This window comes from Schistocerca cancellata, chromosome 8 (genome assembly GCF_023864275.1).
Source record: "Schistocerca cancellata isolate TAMUIC-IGC-003103 chromosome 8, iqSchCanc2.1, whole genome shotgun sequence".
NCBI classification, from domain to species: Eukaryota; Metazoa; Arthropoda; class Insecta; order Orthoptera; family Acrididae; genus Schistocerca; species Schistocerca cancellata.
In genome coordinates this window covers 576,170,636-576,189,375 of record NC_064633.1, presented here as the reverse complement: position 1 = coordinate 576,189,375, position 18,740 = coordinate 576,170,636, and the positions used below count along the sequence as shown (strand labels likewise).

The 18,740-nt window shown below is 38.9% G+C and overlaps 1 protein-coding gene across 1 annotated transcript in view; it reads left to right on the top strand.

Moving 5' to 3' along the window:
• LOC126094457 (uncharacterized) overlaps window positions 1–18,740 on the top strand; it is a 69,297-nt gene that overhangs the window by 38,053 nt on the left and 12,504 nt on the right. The window contains exons 3-5 of the mRNA XM_049908837.1: window positions 12,374–12,580; window positions 12,823–13,010; window positions 14,682–14,957. Coding sequence (XP_049764794.1) covers window positions 12,374–12,580; window positions 12,823–13,010; window positions 14,682–14,930 — 644 coding nt within the window. The 3' untranslated portion in view covers window positions 14,931–14,957. The remainder of the gene's footprint in view (window positions 1–12,373; window positions 12,581–12,822; window positions 13,011–14,681; window positions 14,958–18,740) is intronic.

The following is an 18,740-nucleotide window of genomic DNA, read 5'->3' as shown; positions in this document are numbered from 1 at the left end:
ATTGACTCCATAATGGTTTCTGTTGCTGAAAGCAAAACATCAGTTTCAACTGAACTGTGAGATTCACAGTCACAACACAAAACACAGAAATAATATTATGAAAAGGAAAGTTGCCACCCACCAAATAGTGGAGATGCTAAGTCACAGATAGACACAACAAAAAGACTTGTTAGAAATAAAGCTTTTGGCCCATAAGGTCTTCATCAAAAATAGGCGACACACACACACACACACACACACACACACACACACACACACACACACAACCTTAGCCACACTGCGAGCAGCAGCACCAGTGCATGACCAGAGTGGCAACTGGGTGGAGTAAGGAGGAGCCTGAAGTGGAGAGGGGGAGGGATAGTGGGTAGGGGTGGCGGACACTGCAGTGCTGCTGGGGAGCGTGCAAGGACGAGGTGGAGAGGATATGGCAGCTATGTGCAATCCGGAGGGTAGATGGAGGGCAGGGCAGAGATGGGGAGAGGGGTTAGTGGAAAAGGAGAGAAGTAAAAAAGACTGGGTGTGATGGTGGAATTGAGGGCTATATAGTGCTGGAATGGGAACAAGGAGGCTGGGTGGATGAGAACAATGACTAACAAAGGTTGAGGCCAGGAGGGTTATGGGAACGTAGGATATAGCAGGGAAAGTTCCCACCTGCACAATTCAGAAAAGCTAGAGTCAGTGGGAAGGATCCATATGGAACAGGCTGTGAAGCTGTCATTAAAATGAAGGATGTCATGTTTGGCAGCATGCTTGGCAACAGGGTGATCAACTTCTTTCTTGGCCACAGTTTGTTAGTGGCCATTCATGCGGACAGACAACTTGTTAGTTGCCGTGCCCACACATAGAATGTAGCACAGTAGTTGACTGGTTTCACCAGTAGCCTTGCCTTTGATGGGATAGGTGATGTTTGTGATCAGACTGAAGTATGTGGTGGTGGTGGAAGGATGTACGGGGCAGATCTTTCATCTAGGCCTATTACAGGGGTATGAGCCATGAGGTAAGGAATTGGGAGCAGGGTTGTGTAGGGATGGACAAGTATATTGTGTAGGTTTGGTGGATGGCAGAATACCACTGTGCGAGGGATAGGAAGGATAGTGGGCAGGATATTTCTCATTTCAGGGCATGATGAGAGGTAGATGAAACCCTGGCAGAGAATGTAATTCAGTTGTATCAGTCTGGGGTGGTACTTAGTTACGTTGAGAATGCTCCTCTGTGGCCGGACGGTGGGACTTGGGGAGGTGGTGGGTGACTGGAAAGATAAAGCATGGGAGATTTGTTTTTGTACAAGGTTGGGAGGATAATTATGGTCTGTGAAGGCTTCAGTGAGACCCCGCGGTAATTTTCGAGAGGGATTGCTTGTCACTGCAGATGCGACAACCACGGGTGAGTAGGCTGTATTGAAGGGACTTCTTGGTATGGAACAAGTGGCAGCTGTTGAAGTGGAGTTATTGCTGGTGGTTAGTAGGTTTGATATGGACAGAGGTACTGATGTAGCCATCTTTGAGGTGGAAGTCAACATCTAAGAAGGTTGCTTGTTGGGCTGAATAGGACCAGGTGCAGCAAATGGGGGAGAAGTTATTGAGGTTCTGGAGGAATGTGGATAAGGTGTCCTCACCTTCAATCCAGATCGCAAAAATGTCGGCAGTGAATCTGAACCAGGTGAGAGGTTTAGGATTCTGGGTGTATAGGAAGGATTCCTCTAGATGACCGACAAATAGGTTGGCATAGGGTGGTGCCATGCGGGTGCCCATAGCCATACCTCAGATTTGTTTGTAGATAATGCCTTCAAAGGAGAAGTAATTGTGGTGAGGATATTGTTGGTCATGGTGATTAGGAAGGAGGTTGTTGGTTTGGAATCCGTCAGGCATTGGGAAAGGTAATGTTCAATAGTGGTAAAGCCATGGGCATTAGGGATGTTAATGTGAAGGGAGGTGGCGTCAATAGTGATGAGCAGGGCACCATGTGGTAAAGGGACAGGAACTGTGGAGAGTATTTTATATAGGAGGGTAGGTTCCGGGTAATAGGTTGAAGGTGTTGGTCTATGAGAGCAGAGATTCTCTCATTGGGGGCACAGTAACCGGTCACAATGGGGTGTCCTGGGTGTTTGGGTTTATGGACTTTAGAAAGCATGTAGAAAGTAGGAGTGTGGGGAATGGTAGGGGTGAGCAGAAAGATGGAGTCTGGACAGAGGTTCTGGGATGGGCCTAAGGATTTGAGGAGTGGCTGAGATCCTGCTGGATTTCTGGAATGAGGTCACTGTGGCAAGGCTTGTAGGTGGATGTGTCTGACAGCTGATGGAGTCCTTCTGCCAGGTAATCCTTGTGATTCAAAACAACAGTGGTGGAGCCTTTTGTATGGAGGTAGGATTATAAGGTCAGGATCAGTTTTTAGATGGTGGACTGTGGCTCTTTCTGTGGATGTAAGGTTAGTTTGGATGTTGAGGGATTTGGGGAATGATAGTGAGGCAAAGTTCGAGATTAAGAAATTCTGGAAAGATAACAGGGGGTGATTTGGGAACAGTGGGGGTGGATCACAGTTGGATGGAGGAGTGAACTGAGTTAGTCAGAGTTCAGCATTGGTCTTTGGTTGAGTCTGATTGGTAGGGTTGGTGGCGAACAAGTGTTTCCCCTATATGGAGTGGGAGAAGGAGAGAAGGTCTTTAACAAGTCCTGCATGATTGGCTTTGGGAGTGGGACAAAAGGTAAGGCCTTTGGAAAGGACTGATATTTCTATGGCGCTAAAGCTTCTGGAGAAAAGATTCATGACAGTGTTTCAGGTCTGTTTAGGTTCTCGATTCTGTGTGTTAGTGTGAGGGAGTTTTGGAGGTTGGGGTAAATGTAGTAGGTCTGCGAGACAGGGTTTGTCAGCTATGACGGGACAAAGAGGAGGTTTGGAGGTTTTTGTAGAGGTGGTGGACAGTGGTACATTGAGGCGGGAATAGCAAGTGATCAGGGTGGAGAGCTTGTTGAGGTGGCATTGTGCATGTTGCTCTAGCGTGTGGAGGGCAAGAGTTTCAATGTGTGTTATGGGCTCCAGGGATTTGAGATTACATAGCAGGAGAATTTTGCGGATGGAGTGAAGGTACTGCAAGGAGGTTTGAGCTTGGTTGATATGGTTTTGGGGGACTATGTTGGTGAGGGCTAAGGATTGCCTGAATCTGAACAGGTGAATGTCAATGTGGAAGGAGGGGTGACAGCCTGAGAGGGGTAATTTGTTGGTAAGGCCATTTTGGGGGAATTCCATGAGCCAAGCAACAACACAGGAACAGTATGTGGGACTGGATTCTGGCTAGGGCAAGGAAACTTTTCCATATTGATGCAGGTGGAAGGAGCAAGGATCCATGCTGGTGGAAAAAAAAAGAGAATACATACAAAAAAATTCACAAAAATACACCCAGATACATGGGAAAAATCATGAGAAAGATGAAACAGATGCAAAAGGGGGAAACAAGATTAAATACATCCTGGATTTCCCATTGTTTGAAAACACAGAAATAATTTTCTCTTAGACTTTTGTCTCCTTGTCCAGGGTTCAGGATGAAGTTATGTACTGTGGTGTTAATATGTTCCCATCAAACATTAAGCAAGAAATTGAGAATTTCTACCAATTCATATAACAATTGAAACATATGTTATTAGCCACATTTTCTACAAATTATCTGAATTATCTATCATTATTATCTAGATTCATGGATTCAATAGTTTTGTTACCTACATGGTAAGTAGCAATGTTTGTTATAGAGCTATATGAGAAGTAATAATAATGTATTATAAATAGGACTCAGTATTTATAGATATAAAAATATTTTCTTCAAGAAATACCATTGTGATCAAGTAAATATGAAACTAGTAATGGCAGATAAACAGCAGCGATATAGTAAAATTTAGGCGGCAGCAACTTCTTTTGAAGTAAGGGTCAATCCATATGAAGTGGTCCAGTGATGGTTGCTTGACCATTTTTAAATATTTTAATTTTTTATATGTGATTGCCATATATTTGAGAAGTTCAAAACAGTTTTTTAAAATAATTTATCTTGCACCTTTACTGGATGGTGGCCATTTTTACTTGTAGGCGTGCGACTATTTTTCAGTCTGGAGACATTAGCGAAATTTGAATATTTCTGTACAAAGTTAAGTTACAACATTGCAATTGACATGATTGTTTTTAGAAAAGTCTTCTCTACAACATTGTCTATTATACAAAATAACCTAAATTCAAAAATAATCAGTCAAAATGACCTACAATGTTTGGTATCCAAATTTTCAAAAATCCACTGTTTAGGCCCAAAAATAACAAACAAGGAGTGATTTATGAGAGTCTATTTTTTCCTGTAGTTAGATATACACTACTAGCCTCATATAGAGCAAGAACACTTATACAAATGTTTCCTTAATTTTTTTTATGAATTTTTGAAATTTGAAAATTTTCATTTTTTGTTAAGTTTGGGTTTATGTATCTCAGATGGGACTGAATATAAAAATATGATTTTTGCACAATTTGTACACCTATATGATATCAATGTACTGTAAAAATTTTAACATTGATATCTGACTGTGAGCAAAGATATGAATTTTTAAAAATGAGTAAATAATTCACATTACTCTACAACTGATCTTATGGCTGTTGCCTATTTAAATGGTTTATTGTTTCATTGTAATAAAATTTAATTGTGACATACATTTAGTTAACACTATCAGCCAATATTCATTTAGTTTATTTATTTTTAATAATGCAATATTAAACAATAGGAGCTTTTGCTTTTGTTCTACAATACTAAAAATGCCCATTTACATTTAGGTTTATTGCCAATAAAGAAGTACATTATTGCTGGGTGTGGCATTGTTGTAGTCAGTCAGTTCTGAAACCTCTGTTAGAGTGTATGTACATACTTCATCGAGAGTGTAGAATATGTTATGTGCTTTGTTCTGTGTGTAATTTGTAATTAATTCTGAGACATTAACTGGAATGCAATAACGTGGATGAACAGTGCTCTGTTGGACAGATAGCAAGTGAAGTGTGTCATAAAACAGTACAGTTAAGTTTCAAAAAACTTGAAAAATGTCAATGACTTTGATGAAGTTAGACAAACTTTGTTTAAATTTCAAGTAAGTTCTTCTGTAATATCACTGTGTGAGTATCATGAGAAGAAATATATTCTGAAGTACAACCACATTTTTTGAAGAAAGTGCTGTGATCCACTTAAAGTTCATAAAAAGCCTATTACTAAAGATTTGAGGGAAATAAAACTTGAACATTTGTCCTTGTTATGTGAGAGTGAAACAGCTTCCCAATTGAAAAATAATGTGATTCCTGGAAATTCCCTGTGCCCAAATTGTTACTGGGTCAATGACCAGGCAAAAAAAAAAAAAAAAAAGGGGGGGGGGGGGGGAGAGAGAGAGAGAGAGAGAGAGAGAGAGAGAGAGAGAGAGAGAGAGAGAGAGAGAGAGATGAAGTTTGCAGTTCTTCATTTTACATTCTGAGTGACTACTTGGAGCACAACATTTTTCTGTACGTGTATTTCAAAAGTATGTAATAAATTACATAAAAGAAATTTTTCCCAAGGTTGAGAAGCTAATATACTTTTCAGAAGAAATTAGTCAGTAGAAGAACAAAAAGAATTTTTCAAATCTGTGCAACCACAAAGTAGACTTTGGGTTGGAGGCTGACTGGCACTTTTTTGCATCTTGCCATGGTAAAAATGCATGTGACAGAGTGCGACGTACAAAAAAAAAAAAAAAAAAAAAAAAAAAACATGAAGTAAGTAAAGCTAGCCTACAAAGACCAATTACAGACCAAATTCTCACAGTACAGGACATGAATGTCTTTTGCAAGGATAGTATTAAAGGCATTACCTATTTTCTGATCAAGAAAGAAGAAATTATTCTGCATATGAAAACAACACTTCAAACCAGATTTGAAAACTGTATAGCAATAAAAGGAACAAGGCATTCCCACCAATTCCTTGGCATTGCAGAAAACTTAGTTTGATGCTATGTAACATCAGAAACCGAAATTTATGAGGATCATTGTGTCAGTAAAATTACATCGCTGTCTTTAACGTTGAATGACATAGTGGCATGTGTGTATGATGAACAGTGGTGGCTTGCAGAGGTTGAAAGAATAAGTTTGGAAAACAATGATGTTTTTGTGCATTTTTACCACCCTGCTAGCCCAAGAACATCATTCAAGAAATCTACTAGTGACAAAGTTTGGATACCAATGAGAAATGTTTTAAGGAAACTTTAAGTGCTTGAACTTACCACAGCAACTGGAAGGTCTTATTCTACATCACAGAAACTGTGTGAAGAGAATAACTGTTATTAACATTCACCACCAGGTTTAGGAACAGTCGCATCTCGAAGGATGTTAATTGGAAATATTTATTTTAAGTATTTCAAAATAATATAAATGTTAATTTCAGTGATGTTTCCACTTTTTGTATATAATTCAGTACCTTACTTCAATAATAATTTATTATATCCTGCCAATATCACACATGAATAGGCAACAGCCATAAGATTAGTTGTAATGTGAATTATCTCCTAATTTTCAAAAACTCATATATTTGTTCACAGTCAGATATCAATGTTGAAATTCTTACAGTTCGTTGCTATCATATAGGTGTACAAACTGTGCACAAATCAAATTTTTATATTCAATCCCACCTGAGATAACTAACCCCAAACTTTACAGAAAATGAAAATTTTCAAATTTCAAAAATTCATAAAAAAAATTAAGGAAACATTTGTAAATGTTCTTGCTCCATATGAGGCTAGGAGTGTATGATATCTAACTATAAGCAAAAATAGACTCTCATAAATCACTCCTTGTTTGTTATTTTCGGGCCTAAAAAGTGGATTTTTGAAAATTTGCATACCATACTTCAGAGGTAATAATTCGGAGTAGGTATTAAAATTCATGGAGAAGAAGTAAAAACTTTGAGGTTCGCCGATGACATTGTATTTCTGTCAGAGACAGCAAAGGACTTGGAAGAGCAGTTGAACGGAATGGACAGTGTCTTGAAAGGAGGATATAAGATGAACATCAACAAAAGCAAAACGAGGATAATGGAATGTAGTCAAATTAAGTCGGGTGATGCTGAGGGAATTAGATTAGGAAATGAGACACTTAAAGTAGTAAAGGAGTTTTGCTATTTAGGGAGTAAAATAACCGATGATGGTCGAAGTAGAGAGGATATAAAATGTATACTGGTAATGGCAAGGAAAGCGTTTCTCAAGAAGAGGAATTTGTTAACATCGAGTATAGATTTAAGTGTCAGGAAATCGTTTCTGAAAGTATTTGTATGGAGTGTAGCCATGTATGGAAGTGAAACATGGACGATAACTAGTTTGGACAAGAAGAGAATAGAAGCTTTCGAAATGTGGTGCTACAGAAGAATGCTGAAGATAAGGTGGGTAGATCACGTAACTAATGAGGAGGTATTGAATAGGATTGGGGAGAAGAGAAGTTTGTGGCACAACTTAACTAGAAGAAGGGATCGGTTGGTAGGACATGTTTTGAGGCATCAAGGGATCACAAATTTAGCATTGGAGGGCAGTGGGGAGGGTAAAAATCGTAGAGGGAGACCAAGAGATGAATACACTAAGCAGATTCAGAAGGATGTAGGTTGCAGTAGATACTGGGAGATGAAGAAGCTTGCACAGGATAGAGTAGCATGGAGAGCTGCATCAAACCAGTCTCAGGACTGAAGACCACAACAACAACAACAACTTCAGAGGTCATTTTAACTGGTTATTTTTTAATTTAGGGTATTTTGTGTAATAGACAATGTTGTAGAGGACACTTTTCTAAAAAGAATCATGTCAATTGCAATGTTGTAACTTAAACCAGTGTAGAGATATTCATATTTTTCTAAGTCTCTAAAGTGAAAAATCGTCACATGCCTACAAATAAAAATGGCCACCATTCAGTAAAGGTGGAAGGTAATAATAAAAAAAAAAACTGTTTTGAACTTCTCAATTGTACTGTAATCACATATAAAAAAAAATATTTAAAAATGGTCAAGCAACCAACTTTTTTTTTTTTTTTTTGGCCATTTCATTTGGATTGACCCAGTAGCTTCCTCACTGATGTACTTGATTAAATTTATACAGCATAAGCATGAATAACATTACGCAGTATAGTGATAGTTTATTGTTAATATAGTATACAGATTAAGTTTCTATGAGTTCTTTGACTCTTGTTAATGTGTACATTGAGTCGGCCGGTGTGGCTAAGTGGTTCTAGGCGCTACAGTCTGGAACCACGTGACCGCTACGGTTGCAGGTTTGAATCCTCACTCGGGCATGGATGTGTGTGATGTCCTTAGGTTAGTTAAGTTAGTTAGGTTTAAGTAGTTCTAAGTTCTAGGGGACTGATGACCTCAGAAGTTAAGTCCTATAGTGCTCAGAGCCATTTGAACATATTTGAATGTGTACATTGACTTGTTCAACACTGCTGAAGGTTCTCCTCCTTGATGAGATCTACAGTAGATGATGAATGAATGAATTAATGCATTGGCGTTTAAGGCAATGTTCTATAATGCAAGGGATCTTCCCACATAAGAAACTGCCCTTGTGAAGTTCTTGTGGCATATATATTTCAGTAGGCCTATGTCACACTTTAAATCATTGTGTTTTATATCATGATGAGAAACCAGAATCTTGTTTACTAACTATTCAACACCCTATTGTAAGTGACAAAAGAAAAAAAGTGATATGTGTTTTGGGGCTCTGTGTTGTGTTCATCTTTCTATAGCTCAAATAAAATCACAGATTACAGAGGCGAGGTGGGGGGAGGCAGTGTTGCTGGTTTACAGCCTACCAGGCTGCCTTGCTTGACAAGGCCCTGAATGTACAGAAAAGACGGGAAACACACACACTCAAGAAAGTGTCTAGCTGCTGGGCTCTACCACACAACTTGCCGAAACATCAGTACAAAGTTCTTTTAATCAAAGTTCACCTGAACTGTTAGGATATTTTATTGTGTTCTCAGGGTGCCTATCTCATCTGTGTTTTTGTGTAAGTGATAAGTCATCCACAGTATCTTGACTAGCTGTTTTAGTTTCTTCCATGTTTGTACAGTGGAAGACTGATATACCATGGTCTGGTACACCACAGATTCAGATATAATTTGGTATAAAGTATGTCCCCCAAGATAAAATATCATTTATTAATGATTTTTGCACTCTAGTATATTTTATAAACTTGGAAAAAAAAAAAAAAATCTTATTACCGTCTGTATGAACCTACAGCCTCCAAGCTTTCTAAACAATAATGAGAATAGCTGGGTGTAATTGAACTCAACCTTCGGTTCGTCTTATCAGCATATCAGGACTGTTGCTTTAAAGAAGCTTTGAATACACATCTCATAGTTAACATTGTGATGTGGCCAGCAAAGTGACTATGCAGCAGTGCTTGGCAATAATTGAAATGGCAGGTTGTGGATCATATGTTATGTATTCAGTGGCTAGATTTCTGTGTGCTTGTTGCATCGCAGGAATGGAAAGCGTTTTCTGTGAATGATAAGCTAAAAATTATTGATCTTGTGGAGAGCTGTGAAACAAAAGTAAGTTTATCATGCAAGTGGGGTGTATCAAAAGTAACTATCAGAGGATGGGCAAAAGAAGAGGGTAAACTTAGAAGTTTTGTAAACACAGTTGAAAGTGATGTGGGAATTGACAGAAAAAGGACTAAACTAGGGGAAGACAGTGAACTTGACAAATGTCTTTAGTTAGGTGGTATTTAACAAAGAGAAGTGAAGGTGTGCGACTTTTGAGGCCAATGATTAAAGCCCAAGCTGATGAACTTAACTTTGATTTACATGGAAATAAAGGTTTTATAGCTTCCAATGGATGGTTTCCCAGATGGAAACATCACCATAGAATTCACCCAAATGACCATTGAAGGAGATGCATGGTCTTGTAACAGTGAATCTGTTTCACTGGTCTTGTGACGGTGAATCTGTTTCACAGTTTCCTGAAATTATGGACATAGTAATAGTAGATGAAAATTTAATGATAATTAAGGTTATAATTGTGATGAAGTGGTGCTTTATTACCAGTTGCTTCCAACGAGACCTCTCGATATAGAAACAATCCGGAAACAAAATGGGTCTGAAGATGAATAAAGACAGAATAACCCTCTTCTTTTCCACCACAAATAAACTGGGCTGACATAAGCTGAAACATCTTTGTATAGGTAAATGTAAAAGCCCGAAATGTTTCAGGCATGTAAACATGTCATCTTTACAATTCACTTACAGGCATTCAAAGAATGCTTGGATGACGTGACATTTTTACCAGTTGTTTTCAAGAAGAGTTTGTTCCATCAATGAGTAAGCACCTGATCACTGTCCATCTATCCACCTTCTGATGTGCTGCAATTGGAAGATAAAAAGAGAGAGAGAAAAAAAACTTTGTTTTTACTAAAACAACATGATGGCATTAATTCAGCCACTGGATCAGGGCATCATGTGAGCATTTAAGGTTCATTATTGCAGTGAATTGTTCTCATTGATAGTAAATTCAGATGAGGAAGTGGAGATCTTCTTGAAACTTGTAATCTAAAGAGAGTTCTGTATTCAGTAGGCCTGGCATCGCAGCAAAGCATTGGCCCAACCACTATTAGGAATTACTGGAACAAGTTTCTCATTGAAGGACATGCAACATATGAATGCTATAGTGATGTAGATCTCAACTGCTGTGACATCCAGTCTACATTTGATGTTATACAGTGCAATATTGATCTTGAAGACTAACCGTTGGGTAGTCGTCAACAACGAAGAACCGAATGTGGAGATCATAGGTGTCAAGGACATTATTGATTCTGGTCTAAGTGAGAGTAGTGAAACACTTGAGGATGAGGATGACGAAACTGAAGAAGAAAGTATAGATGATGATCCCAGTACATGTCAGATTATGTGGACGGAGCGACAAATTGGACCAAACTAAATTGAGCCATTGTACCTGATAAACAAAAAACAATATGCGCTACAAAAACCATGTGAAATGATGCACAAAGAAAGCTGACTGACTTATTTATAGCAGTAGAATAATTACTTGCTGTATCTTGCAGGCTGTGTTATAAATTACCATACTGTATTTGATAGTATACTTTACAAATCGTGTCAGAACTCATGTTACTATTTGGACAAAGTTTGAGTGAAGTTTGTCTAATTGTTACACACTGGTAACTTTCTGAGATGTTTTACTTCTAATGTTCTTTAAATTTAAATACAGTATAGTACGGTATGTACAACTTTTGCTTTATATGTTCTCCCTAACTTTCCATGTGTAGTTTGTCATTACATGGCTCACTCTCATTATCCCGCAGGTATGCTAGAATGTGGGAGTAAAGTATGTCCCCCGACAACCATGTTATATCGAGCTTCTACTGTATTTGTATTTGACAAGTGCATTGGGGGGGGGGGGGGGGGAGGAGGGGAAAAAAAAAACACTTATAGCAGATTCGTATGCAAGAGGGTGGGTGTATACATGTATTTGAGAGTAAATTTTTTTAATATCTATTTTAAAGTTTTAAATTCTTATAAATACACTTATCTTTCTACATTTTTGTAAGAGTGCTGGTGGTAGTGGGTGCTGAAAATCCACAACCATCTTTCAGAAGAAAAAGAAAATACTGTCTGTGATTTTGTGACTTTGGAGTTGTGTTTGCACTCAGAAGAACAGTACCAGATAAAAGGCATTAAAATAATAGAATTTTTGTGCTCTTAAAATAAGTTATTATTGTAACTTGAGACTACTCAGGATGAGAGGCATTTCCCTATTATATTACTAACAGTGGTTCGCAGTCCCCAAATTTATACCACCTAACAGTTACCAGAAAAAAAACAAGATTTTATATCCTTTGCTGTGTTTCAGGTATGTATCTTCATAAATTAATCTTTAATTATTAGAGGGCAGTGACAAATGGTCCATTCCAGCAATAAATGAAACAGCATTACTGGAATTCACTCTCACATGGGAGAAATTTCTGTGGTCAACCTATAGCCTGCAATCCTGATACTTTAGAGAGCAATAGCTTTACTGATGGCAATGTATGAAGAAAATTATGGCAACCAAACCTGTAGCATGCAATATAAAGAGTGACTATGATTGTTATTGCCTGTTTTGTAGGTAATACAACAGATTACATGTCACAGTGTTACCTCATTATGTTCTACTATAGCTGAAGCAACTGAAGAGGTTCATTGAAGTTTTTGTGCCAATTTAGTGATAGTCTCACCTCTTTCATATTTAAATATATGCTTCTACATGAATTGTATTACTTATAGTTTAGTATATACAGTTATAATATAAATTCAATATCCCATTCTCCATGATTCTAACTAAACAGTTATTTGTTTTTTGCAGGACCTTACTATGTAATGTTGTCATCTGCGGACTTACTAATGGTGCAACTATTTGTTGGTGTAGCACTATATGTTACCAGACGTGCTGATGGAATATCTTCTCTTGCCTCATTCAAGGGCACACAAAAGCGAGATTTATGGAGTATAATTGTTGTGTATGAATTTTCTGCTCTGCTTACTGTTACCCATGATGCTGTTATGCGATTTGGTAAGTATCAGGTCACAGATGTAGTCATAAAGATAAAGTCAGTGTCACACGCTAGGTTATATTACAATGGTCTGAAATCTGTAAGACATTAAAGGTAAGATTGATTAAGTTTACTTGAATTATTTGCTAAATAAATTGAAACACATGTTGAAATATATTAAAAATATATTTTATTATTAATACAACAAAATTTATTAAGAATGCTATTACAAGTACTTTTCTTGTTCTTCTTTCTGTTTCAGTTGGTACCGAAGCTGAAGGCTGCAGTGCATTGTTTGCTCACAGACAGATATTCTATTCAATGGTTGCATCACTTTTAATGCTTGTAAAGTTCCTGGTTCCTACATGGACTTTATTGTGTGTGTTTCAACCTGTGGAAGGAGATACTCATAACTCGGAGGTTGCCCTTGCAAGCCGTTATAACACAGCGGTGAGAAAGCTCAGGCAAATTAAATGTGCTATTAGTGTGAACTGTACAGCGGTGTTAATTGCTTATTGAACCCAGCAAAGATAAATGTTACTTCTGACAGGAAAGGAAGTTTGTGACTGTCTGTTTTAATTTTTAGGGCATGTGTGTGTCACTTTCTCTATGAAACTGAATAATCTCATTATATGTTAACACTATTTAAAAGATCACCACTGCTTGTTACTGCTTAACAGATATTGAATGTATGATATAGAAGGAAGAGCTGCTCAAGAGAATACATCATCTTTAATTACCAATGACAAGATACCTTAATTTGGCAATTACTAAATTATCAGTTCACATGAGTAGCTGTTGAGACTACACAAAAAATAATTTCATTTATTAATTTATTTACATTTATGTAGCTTTATATATGTTCTCCCTTTGTAGCAGGAACTGTACTACACTGTATGCAGTCACTGATATTATGATAGCACCACATAACATTGATAAACGAATTACATAGGTAACAGAAGGCTATTAAGTATTCATTATAATACTGCTTCCTAACTGTTATTAATTGATTTGAAACACAAATGTACCTTATTCTATCCATCTACGCTTGTTCCCTTCATATGTAGTAAATATGAATCTCAACTGCTATAGTATGGAAGTGTCAGGTAGAGCTAACAGTCAGTCTTTGCATTTTGGTACTAAGTCCACTGGTCTTCACAGAATCTCCCATTTAGAATTTTCTATATTTCCCTTATAAACTCATAAACTGTAACTTATTTTCTGATTTTGTCCATCATCTTGCACATTTCCTGCCAACTAACATTTAATCAAGTACTGATTTTCTCAAGCAACACACTATTGACTTAACTACATTAAAATCACAAATCTAGTCTTAACATTTTAAATTGTGTTCTCACTGTAATCTTCATGTACTCAGGTGTTTTGAATCTAATTCTTGCATTCTTCGCATATTTCATAAAATGAGTTCTGCCTTATGGCTTGACTTGCCTGAACTTTACTGGTGATCTCCTCATAGTAACATTTTCTATGTGCAACAATTATTATATATAAAATTTTATTATTAGATGTTAATAGTGGACAATATCAGGTAAAAACAGACCCAAGTGAGACAAGGGGCTGACTAGGGTGTCAAGCAGAGAGGGGCACCATAGGTGCCCCTAATGCAGAATTTGCACACAGTGTGTATCATAATTAGTGGTGAAAACAATGTGTTTCCAGGCTCACTAGATTTAGATTTTTTAAATGTCTTACCAAGAGCCCAAGGAAAGGCAACTAATGTATGAGGGAGGGGAGGGATGGAGGGGTGGGGGTGCCCAATGTGTTGCTTATGTGATAAAATGAATTTTTTGGGGGATGTGGGGTATCACCAACTGATGTGTCGCTTCTGAGGAAAAATGTCCTCATCCCTGGGTAAAATAATATAGGTAGATTCTTATAGCATAGTTGTTCAGAATTTGTGTATGTGTGATGGAAAAGAATTGAGTGGTATGGCATCACATAATTTCACAACTGATCGTATGCCGTACTTTAAATCCCATGTTATAATAAGCTGGACAGTCCATCATCATCATCATCATCATCATCATCATCCATTATAGTGATTAAGTATCTACTTGTTCCAATAAAATTTTTTTTAATGGTATGTGTGAAAAATTGCAGGACGGTACATCAGAGCCTGGATTTCATCAGTATCAGAGAATGACATCGCCTCTGAGCCCACATCTGCTACCATTTGTATCAGACTTTACATCATTAGGGAATGGTGAACAACCACACACGGTAGTGGCTTCCCTTGGTCACAAGAAACTACCTCCAAAGGATCGCAAGGCATTGTCTACCATAAGTGAGGAGTCGTATCCTGCATCTGCCCTTGATAGCCCATGTAGTCAGCGTGATACTCTCAGCTGAATTTGAGTATAGCCATTGTTGCAAAAGGTATGTGCCTATCAAAGTGTACTTTACAGTTTCTTAGCATAATGATTCACATACTCACGAATTATATGAAAGAATTGGTCATATTATTCCCCCCTTTTTTTCCCCATTAGTAAAAATAAACTGGAAACTTGATTTTATCTAGTGCTATACTTGCATTAGTAATTTGTAATAAATGTAAAAGGATATTTTTTACTCTTGTAGTAAATTATGTTGAAAATGTTTAAATGTTAAAAATACTAATTGCATCATATTAAGAAAAATGTCATATTTTGTGGAAATGAAGTGGCATATTAATCTATATCACATCTTAACAACTGACTTTTACATTAATCTGCTCAAATAATGAGGTTTTGTGGTTAACTGCAGAAGTGCTAGATTGCTAATTCAGAGATTTGAGCCAATCCTCAGTTGATCCAGGGATTTTTTGTCATTGCTTTTTTTCTCACCTCTCATGATGATCTGATGTATTAAACATAAGTTGTGTAATGGTTCAGAGTCCATATTAAGCTGTAGGTGTCCTTATAATTGATACAAAGTCAGCTTCAAATGTCTGTGAAAGGTCTCACCATGTCCAATAGGACCATGCATTATGCACTCTGGTGTTCAAACCAACTTACATGTGGAATACAGATTTATGTTTTATTTAAGGATGCCTCCCCTAGTGACAGCCAGTATCTTTCTATATTATCAGCTGTTATTCTTGAATAAAAAGTTCTCTATTTACTTGCCATATCAGCTGTACAGTATGTGTATTGCGATTGTTGAGTGTCAGAAGGGAGGTGGCAAAATAAAAGGAGTTAATTAATGAAAACTTGGGATATATTGTCAGTAATGGAATATAGGAGGGACATGCACTGGAGGCAGAGACAGAGGTAGAGGTTGACTGCCAGTCCTGGAGTTTGATCAAAAATATTAGTAATAGGGAATGGGAGAGGCGGTGGTTAATGTTTGCGTGGCTGGTGGCAAGTTCTGGTGCACCCAGCCAAGGACAGACAGTGGGAGCCATTTTTCCTGCTGAAGTCTGTAGCATGAGAGAGTGTTTGCTTTGAATAAAAGTCGGGAAGTAGGACAGAGATGCAGCTGTTATCTGCACCCCAAGACCTCCCAGCAACCACACACTTTATGCACCTCTCATGTTCTGTGTTGGTTAAAGCAGTGGTGAGTGTACTGTGCATATGCCAGCTTATTCAGAAGAGTCACAGGAACAGTGGCATGATGTTGCGTGCAGTAACATGGTGAAGTACTTGAAAAGCTCTACAAAAAATGAAGTTTGAAATAAAATTATGTATAAATTCCTAAAAATCCCTAAGTTGTTGGGCCACCCTGCACATGCTTCCCTCTTCAATAAGAAGTGATGCCTTATTTTGGTTACAGAGGGTGTAACACACTTCATCGGGAAGGCAGGTTGCCCAGATGGGATCTTAAAACTCTGGGAGGGCTCTATTACAATTGCTTGCATTTAGTGTATGTGGGAGGGACTTAAACGTAGCTGTAGTGTCGAGGTTTGTCAAAAAGACTGTTACCAGGATTTTATTTTTATGTGTGAAAATTCAGAACTAGAATAATCTGTCAAATATATGCTTTACACAAAGTCCCTGTTACACAATAACAACAATGTAGCATTTCATCCTCTATGAAAATGTCAAGACAAATAAAGAGAGAAAAAAACAATAAGTGGAAACATAACAAGTTAGTATTCCGCAAAACTCCAAACAGACATCATATGGAAGAAAAGGAAATAATATACCTACTCACTGTAAAAAGTATTGAATTATCTCATCTTCAAATTGATCAGTCCATGTCGTTAATTCAGGGGTTACATAGGTACTAATGGACAACCACAGTAATTTATCCTCTACTTTACTTGGGTGCATCATTAACCACAAGCAATTTCTCACTTAAATTGATACAGAATGGAGTTGTAAATAATTAAACCTATAAAATAGTGCAATATTTATGACAGAGATAATCATCAAATGTGGTTTGTAAAATACTAATCAGTTCTGAAAGTTCCTTTGTATACAATTAGTGTAAAGTAAGAAACCTCAACATGAATTCCTAGAATCTTTAACCTGCATGAGACCCATCCATTAATTCAATACCACTCTAAGTTCCTTTTGCCACTAAAGCACATGAAAAATTGCTAATTCCAATTAGGCAAAAGAAGGAAAATGTGCAGTTATACGAGTGAAAAGTTATTCTACTTAAGTGTTGCTATAGACAAGGCAGAGGCAGAGGCCGAGTAGTGGGATCCCTCCTTTCAGAATTGGACATCTGCCTACCCAACAATGCAGCTGCAGCACGTATCAGTGTGACCCACGGAGCATAATCAACTACTGATCTCTCATGAGTTTGCTCCCTGCCGCCGTTGGATAAGCAGCTGCAGCAGCAAGTCGTATACTCCTAGCTCACTCATTTGTTACATAGTTTAATTCTTAATTTCTTTGCGTGTTTTTGGTACTTGCATTGTTTAATTCATAAATTTCGGGCGTATTATAGTATTTGAGAGTTGTAGCATCGCGTTTTAGTACCTGAATAGTGTAAAATCGCGTAGTCTCCTTCCGCCGCCGAGCAGTGCGTCAGCAGTGCACAAGTGGCAGCATTACTGCATTTACTAGGCAATCTCGTATTTTAATAACCGTTTAAATTTTGTGTCGATTTGTTTGCGCTCTCTGTAGATTAGTTCAGATGTTCATTGCACAACAGTTTTTAGCATGGATAGGGACTGCAACTGCTGTGTTCGGATGCAGGCTGAGTTGGCATCCCTTCGCTCCCAGCTTCAGGCAGTGTTGGCTTCGGTCACACAGCTTGAGGCTGTTGCCAATGGGCATCACTGTGAGGGTCCGGATGGGGGTTTGTCGGGGACGGCCAGCTCGTCCCACACATCCCCCGATCGGGCTACAACTGTGGTTGCCCGGGATACTGGCCGCATTGAGGCTGATCCCTCACCTGTGGTAGAGTGGGAGGTCGTCTCAAGGTGTGGCAGGGGTGAAAGACATTCCGGAGGGCTGAACGGAAGGCCTCTCCAGTTTGTCTGACGAACCGGTTTCAGGCTCTGTCTCAGGCTGATACTGATCTTCGGCCTGACATGGCTGCTTGTCCTGTTCCGGAGGTTGCCCCTCAGTCTGCAAGATCCGGGCGGTCGCAGAGGGTGGGCTTAGTGGTAGTTGGGAGCTCCAACGTCAGGCGCGTAATGGGGCCCCTTAGGGATATGGCAGCAAGGGAGGGGAAGAAGACCAAAGTGCACTCCGTGTGCATACCGGGGGGAGTCATTCCAGATGTGGAAAGGGTCCTTCCGGATGCCATGAAGGGTACAGGGTGCACCCGTCTGCAGGTGGTCGCTCATGTCGGCACCAATGATGTGTGTCGCTATGGATCGGAGGAAATCCTCTCTGGCTTCTGGCGGCTATCTGATTTGGTGAAGACTGCCAGTCTCGCTAGCGGGATGAAAGCAGAGCTCACCATCTGCAGCATCGTCGACAGGACTGACTGCGGACCTTTGGTACAGAGCCGAGTGGAGGGTCTGAATCAGAGGCTGAGACGGTTCTGCGACCGTGTGGGCTGCAGATTCCTCGACTTGCGCCATAGGGTGGTGGGGTTTTGGGTTCTGCTGGATAGGTCAGGAGTCCACTACACGCAACAAGCGGCTACACGGGTAGCAGAGGTTGTGTGGCGTGGGCTGGGCGGTTTTTTAGGTTAGATGGCCTCAGGCAAGTACAGAAAGGGCAACAGCCTCAACGGGTGCGGGGCAAAGTCAGAACATGTGGGGACCAAGCAGCAATC